This window comes from Dipteris shenzhenensis, chromosome 6, assembly GCF_047967505.1.
Source record: "Dipteris shenzhenensis isolate YYH24624 ecotype China chromosome 6, Dip_SZ_1.0, whole genome shotgun sequence".
Classification (NCBI taxonomy): Eukaryota; Viridiplantae; Streptophyta; class Polypodiopsida; order Gleicheniales; family Dipteridaceae; genus Dipteris; species Dipteris shenzhenensis.
In genome coordinates, this window is record NC_141601.1 from 15,582,684 (window position 1) to 15,590,681 (window position 7,998).

Here is a 7,998-nt window from a genome sequence, read left to right on the forward strand (position 1 = left end):
TTCTTCTCACCGCTTATGCATTGAGGCCAGATGGGCTGAAAGTGCTCCCCGAGAAGGCCGTATTTGCACTTTATGCAACCTACAAGAGGTCATAGAAGCACTTTCCTTTCAAATGTCCTGTGTACTCAGAGATCTGAGGCCGCCATCATTGTCTATTCAGAGAGCATTTGGACCTCTCTCCAGCTTGTCCATCTAGATCAAAGATGGATAGCGGTTTTCCTTCATGATGCCATATGACACAGAGACCAGCTGCTCAGGATATAGAGGCGAGACCATGAGGTCCAATCGTAACTCTCTAGAATCACTTTTCAGCTATAGCACAACTCTGACAGATGTTATGCTTTATAATCATACCTATTTTTGCCAGAGCGAAAATTTGCATAACAAGCAATGCTAAAGGGGGATGAACTCTGACCATCATCGCACACGTGTAGATTTCCACATCCAATATAGGTTCCCCTCTACTGCCTTAATTAGGCACAAGCAATAGCCAACGCTTAATCATATCCTTGCCCAAACTTTTTGCAGATGTCTGCACCCACTCACCACAAATGTAAGTAGCAATTGAGACCACCAGCTCTGCCAATGCTTGGGCGTTCTTTCTCATTGCCTAAATCTTATTGCAGTCATCCTGCATGTGAGCATCAGCATAAACGTTCGCCATTAAGACATATGATGCAGAAAGATTTTCATCTAATTGTACCACATTTTCAAATGCATGCATTCCAACCTTAACATTGTTCCACTTTTGACAAGCAGCTAACAAGGTCAACCATACAACAACATCAGGTTGGAAAGGCATACTATCTATCATTGCCACTGCCTCATCCACTCGGCCTGCACGCCCAAGGATATCAACCATGCAAGTATAGTGGCCAATAGTTGGGTCAATGTCATACTGTTTGATCATAGACTGGAAGTATTCCTGCCCTTTCTCCACCAGACCCACATGGCTGCATGCAGTGAGAATGCTAAGGAATGTTGATTCACTCGGCTGTATGTCTTCCTCCCTCATTCTCCCAAACAAATCAAACACAAGTTCACTCTCTCCCTGGCGTCCATATCCTGCAATCAATGCATTCCATGCAACAACATCCCTGGTTGGCAATGCATTAAACAGCTTTTGGGCATCCACCATGCTCCCACATTTGGCATACATGTCAATGAGACCGCTTGCCACACTTGCAATAGTCTCACAACCATGCAAGCTAATTTGAAAATGCAGTTCTTTACCAGTTACCAGAGCTGCTGCATTGCCACAGGCCTTCAGGCTGGCCACAAAGGTGACACTACTGGGTGATAGACCTTGTTCTTGCATTTCTGCATACAGTGTTAAAGCCACTTCACTTTCTTCTTTCTCAGAATACCCAAAGATCATGTTAGTCCATGAAAATACATCACGGTGAGGCAATTCATCAAAGACGCACCATGCATCCTTCATGCTTCCATGTTTCACATATAGATTCACCAAGGTGTTTCCTACAAATGCATTGGACTCAAAACCTTTGGTTACGACCTGAGAATGGATGGCCCTACCTATCTTTGCAAACTTTCCACCCACTGGCATCCCCTCTTCTAGTGCTGCTAGGCTACTACAAGCCTTCAATGCACCAACAAATGTTAGGGCATCCGGTTGGACACCTTCTTGGTGCATCTGTTCATACAACTCCAAAGGCAGCATACTTTCATCTTCCTCAGCATAACCCAGTATCATGGTATTCCATGTAACCACATCTCGGTGAGGCAATTCATCAAAGATATGCCATGCATCATCCATGCTCCCACATTTCACATAAATATTCACCAATGTGTTTCTAACAAATAAATCTGACTCAAAACCCATGTCTATTACTTTGGAGTGGATGGCTCTACCTTTAACCAGGCATCCTATTTTCACAAATTTCCCGCCAAATTGCTTCCGCTCTTCCAGTGCTGCTAGGCTCCTGCAAGCCTTCAATATTGCAATAAAAGTTTGAGCATCCGGTTTAACACCTTCCTGGTGCATATGTGCATATAATTCCAAAGCTAGTATACCATTTTGCTCAGCATACCCCTGGATCATGGTAGTCCACGAAACCACATCAATGTGAGGCAAAAGATAAAAAACACACCATGCATCCGCCATACTCCAGCATTTTGCATACGTATGCATTAAGCTGTTTCCAATAAGAACATCTGATTCAAGGCCATTGTTTACTGATTGTGAATGCATGGCTCGAGCTTTCTCCAGGCACCCTAGTTTCACACTTTTACCATCAACTTGCTTCACCTCTTCCAGTGCTGCCAGGCTACTACAAGCCTTTAAAGCGCCAATGAAGGTTCGAGCATTGGGTTGAACACCTTTCTCATGCATCCATGCATACAAATCCAGGGCCAGCACATTTTCTCCTTGCTCAGCATACCCTTGAATCAAGGTATTCCATGTAACCACATTAAAATAAGGCAGTTCATGGAAGACATGCCGTGCATCCTCCAAGTTGCCATATTTCGCATACATATGGACCAAGGCATTCCCCACAAATACATCTGACTCAAAACCACTGCTTACTACTTGGGAGTGAATAGCTTTACCTTTAACTAGGCACTCAGTTTCATCAAACTGACCAACAACTTGATTCCCCTCTTCTTGAGCTCCCAGACTGGCACAAGCCTTCAATGCACCAACAAAGGTTCGATCATTCGGTTGCACACCTTCCTGGTGCATCCTTGCAAATAATTCTAGAGCGAGCACACTTTCTCCTTTCTCAGTATACCCCAAGATCATTGTAGTCCATGCAAACACATCACAATGAGGCAGCTCATTAAAAACACACCATGCATCCTCCATGCTCCCACATTTTGCATACATATTTAGCAAGGTGTTCCCAACAAATGGATCGAGCTCAAAACCATTGTTTATCAATTGGGAGTAGATAGCTCTAACCCTTACCAGGCACTCTACTTTCACAATTTCCCCTCCAACTTGCTTTTTTTCTTCCAGTGCTGCCAGGCTACTGCAAGCCTTCAGGGCACCAACAAAGGTTCGGGCATCTGGTTGGAATCCTTCCTGTTGCATTTGCGCATACAATTGTAAAGCCAGCACGGTTTCTTGTTGCTCAGCATATCCCATGATAATGGTATTAAACGTAACCACATCATGATAAGGCAGTCCGTGAAAAACACACTGGCCATCCTCCATGCTCCCACATGTTGCATACATTTCCACCAAGATGGTTCCCACAAAAACTTGTGACTCAAAGCCAGTCTTTAGTATTTGGGAGTGGACGGCTCTTCCTTTCAGCAGGCACCCTTTTTTTACAATTCTCCTGTCATCTTGCTCCCCTTCTTCCAGGGCTGCCAGGTTAATGCAAGACTTCAATGCACCAAGAAAAGTTCGAGCATCCTGTTGAACACCTTCCTGGTGCATGCGTGCAAACATTTGCAAGGCCACTAAACTTTCTTCTTGCTCTGAACACCTTAGAATCATGGTATTCCATGTAGCAACACTACGATGAGGCAATTCTTGAAAGACACGCCATGCATCCTCCAAACTTCCACATTTCGCGTAAACATCAACCAAAGTTGTTCCCACGAAAACACCTGACTCAAAGCCACTCTTTACTACTTGAGTGTGGATGGCTCTACATTTTGCCAGGCATCCCATTTTTGTAAGTTTCAAGTGAACTTGCTTCCCCTCTTCTAGTCCTGCCAGGCTACCAGAAGCCTTCAATGCACCAACAAAGGTTCGATCATTGGGTGGGAGACCTTCTTGGTGCATGCGTGCATACAACTCCAACGCTTGCGCACTTTGTTCTTGGTCAGCGTACCCCAAGATCAAGGCAGTCCATGTGATTACATCACAGTCAGGCAATTCGTTGAAAACACTGCGTGCATTCTCCATGCTGCCACATTTTGCATACATGTCCACCAACGCGGCTCCCACAAATCCATCCGACTCAAATCCTCTCTTTACCAATTGCGAGTGGATGGCTCTACCTTGCACCAGGCACCCTATTTTTGCAGGTTTTCCATTTACCCGCTTCCCCTCTTCTAGAGCTGCCAAGCTACTGCAAGCCTTGAATGCCGCAACGAAGGTCCGTTCATTTTGTTGGATACCTTCCTGAAGCATAAGCGCATACAACTCCAAAGCCCGTGCACCATGTTCCTGCTTAGCGTACGCAAGGATCATGATGTTCCATGACACCACATTGCGTATCGGCATGCTGTCAAAAACACGGCAAGCATCAATCAGGCAGCCACGCTTGACATAAGAATGAATCAAATTGTTTGTCTTAAACACGGGAAGCTCATCAGGGGAATGGATTTGCTTAAACTCCTTGAGATGAGGCAAGCTCTTGGGAAGATCGTCTGCATTACTGCATACACCAATGGACAGACTGCAGAAGGGCTGTGAGGCCATGATTCATGCATGAAGACTTATGGGAGAGCTCCAACACTTAAGACTCTTTCAATAGGCTAGTTTTCTAAAGATGGGCGGGCAATCGGCTTGCCTCTCGTTACACACACACACATACACACAGTGCCCCGACCAAACCTCTCAGTCCTACATTGACTCAACGTCTTGCCCTCTCCAAGAGCTTCACTGTCTGTGCAGCCCACGTCCTACAGTGCAGCACTGGTCGAGGCAAGGGTGAAGTGTCTATGGTTGCACCTCAATTTTGAAATGTGCAATTTCAAGCACGAGCCAATCAGACAAGGGCATCTGGCGTTGACAATGGGATGGAGTTTCTCGAATGCTCCCACACAGAGGTACAGACGTTGATGGGTGAGTCAATCAAAGATGGACAACTCTCACATGCAAAGCTCCCTAAAAAGTTTGCAAGCTTCCATTAAATGCTTCGGGCTATTCAAGCGTGGGAACGAAATCAGGATAGAGCACCACTTGCAGTGTGCACTACCTCTCAGCTGCCCAACGATGGGCACCCTTCAAATCTGACAATCAATTATATGTCGAGAGTTCCGTAAATTCATTGGATGGTTGTAAAGGGGTTGCCCATGTGTGGGCACTCAATTTTGTTAAACCCACGATGGGAAGCTAGTGCATTCAAGGCTACCAGGGCTCTTTCTGGGCACCCACACATTGGGTTGTACTTGGGCACCCTTTGGTGGTGTGTAAACAGCCTGAGACAGAGCATCAAAGCAAGTGGAGTGTGATATTAGAGGCCACATGGGAGAATTCAATGTTCCCATATTGCGCACCAATGGAAGCTCACGCAGTTTGAGAGTTCGCCCGCCTGACCTGGTTGACCGCATTCGAATTCCCAAGGATGCTCTATCATAATAGAATGGGCCATGCGCTATTGGACCTCGCAATTGGCCATGAGTATGTGAGTGGGTGCATGAGGGCCTCAAGAGTATGCCAAAAGAAAAGGGGAGGAAATGGTGACCTTGGCATTTGTTCACGTGATTTGGTTGCTCGCATTTGGATGCTCTATTGTAACAGTGTGGACCATGGGATTTAGGACCTCGCAGTTGGCCATGGATATGTGAGTGGGTGTGTGGTGGGCTCAAGAGTGTGCCCAAAAAAAGGCCAAAAAAGGTGGTGCCACCTTGGCATTAAATTTCCCATCTCCCAGAAAGCTACCATGATGTCATAAGACTTTTACTATAGTTCCCACACCACTGCATGTACCAATGAGCGAGTGGGTGTTAGAAAAGAGGCACTAAGAGATCATATCAATTAAACAAAAATATCAAATCTTGCACAACATATAGTGTTAAAGGCATGAAAATTTGGACTTTCAAAAACATTATATCATATTCTGGAAGCACAATATAGAACCTAGGTAAATATAGAAAAAAAATATTGGTTCTATGCTCCTAGAGATTACAGAAAGGGAGGCTAAAATTCACATTATTGAGACAAATTTATTTCCATCACACATCATTTGTGAATAACATCACTCAGTTCACATCTCGTCCTTTTAGTTGCCATTCCAAAGTAACATTGCCATTTCAAATGAAACATTCTTTAGTGTCTTTCACATCTAGCTCCATGTGAACTAATGCTACATCTGGCACTTGTTTATTAATTCATTTTGTGGTGGCTCTTGTGGTATGAAGTTTTGAACTAAGTTGTATTATTTTTTTCGGACTTCTTCATTCTCACCTGTAGTAGGTTGCATCTATTCCTATTCAATATCTTCCAATCATAGTAGAAGATCTAAGTATTTCATTAGTCATGGTGAGGTTGCTATAGAGGCTTCTTGTTGGCATAGCTCTATGTCAATAATTGTTACTAACAAATGAGGGCTATAGATTTGGTCACTCTAGGTGGTTCACACATGCTTAGTCAACAACAATATGATGTGCCTTATCCAATCCTACATCTTTTGTTGTTGGCTCATAAAGGCAAGAGTCTTGACTGATATGAGGTGTCTCCTAAGCTCCCTTATAAAGAGGTCTTTTGCCAATAATCATGTTGCTTCTTTATGACTAGGGTCTTGGATTATGTTATGCTTCATTCCAACATTTTGTGCTTTCGTTCAAAGTGGAATAGTGCTATATTTTTGTGAATTCTTCAACTAGGGGCATTGATGGTTGGATAATTTTGTTCTAGAATGGAAAACATTAATGCATCCTATGCTATTGTATTGTTGAGGTATATATGTGAAAAGGCTTTTGTTTCTACATGATTGTACCATACTTCTCTTCTTATATTTCCTATTCTTATAGCAATTGATGAATTGAATTCTATACTCAATCATCTCAAGAGTAGGCTTTTGTTTGTATATAATTATACCATACTTCTCTTCTTGATATTTCCTATTCGAATGGTGATTGATGAATTGAATAATGTACTCCATCATCTCAAGAGTAGGTATTAGTTATGAATGCACTTTGTCCAAAAGTCCTCTTGCTCCTTTAGACTTGATGTATTTCTTATGTAGCCTTCGATGTGCTCAACATGGATATTCTAGGCTAAACCAACTGTAACACATGTTCCTTTGATGCTATCTCCTCCATAACACCTATGCAAATACTTGTGTTCTTCTCCTTGTTGGATAATGATTTTGTTTGTATGCTTGTTGATTCTAAGCCCACTTATGATGGATGCATCTCTTCTTGGTCTTGTGGGGTCATCTTTTCATTACTGCCTATATCTAATACCACCGTCTTTGGCTAATGCCCTTGTGACAATCTTTTTTGGGGGGATCCCAAACTCCATTTCTCTTTAGGCTTTTGACAAGGATGGTGGATCTTGGTGTTGACGATGTGGTCTCCTGATATGGAGGCACCCACAATATTCCCAACTATCATAGATGGAGTGACTACATCACACAACTTCCAAATGTCATAAATAGAGTGACCACGTCACTCAATTTCCACTCTTTTATCTTATCTTTATCTATTGACATTATGAGTTTCCTTGTGAAATGTACAATTCAATAAGCTTTATCTATACTCCTTCTATCACTTTCCCACCACCTAATGGCTCCAAAATTTTCATTTTCAAGTTTGATAATTCATTCCACCCACCTTTTCATCCGAGTTTCATCCTCACCAAAGTTTGGTATGAGTGAACTAGCAACCATGGAAAAGGATGTAGATGACCTAAAGGGGGTACCCTACACTATTTGCAATCCGAACAAGCACACCTAAGTATGGAATCTCCTTCCTTTTTATTAAAGACATCATGCTTTAGTTTGGAGGAGGTCTCAATATTAAATCTCTCAGCCTTTGAATCACGAGTAAGGCTATCCCTAAATGGCAATATTGGACTCTAAAACCACATAGAAAAACATGGAGTAGTTGATTGCTTTTGGCAACACATCTCATACAAGAAGATTTACCACAAGAAAACAAGACACTAAAGAAATACACGACCCAATCCATGTTCTTAGTACAATAAAGAGAGCAACACAGGTTTTGGAAGACATTTCACATATAGAGCCAAAATATAACACATATAATCGTATAAACCAAGTACAAAAAATTCCAACACATACCAATGCCTTCAACAAACAAGCACTAAGTTGGTAAAGAGGGAGAGAGTTA

General features: G+C 42.8%; 1 protein-coding gene across 1 annotated transcript; it reads right to left on the reverse strand.

The window, feature by feature from the left end:
* Positions 1–610: 610 nt before the first annotated feature.
* On the reverse strand, positions 611–4,399 carry LOC147900839 (pentatricopeptide repeat-containing protein At5g39350-like). Its single transcript, XM_087375776.1, has one exon. The coding sequence runs from the start codon at positions 4,397–4,399 to the stop codon at positions 611–613; it is 3,789 nt and encodes a 1,262-aa protein (XP_087231902.1).
* Positions 4,400–7,998: the final 3,599 nt, after the last annotated feature.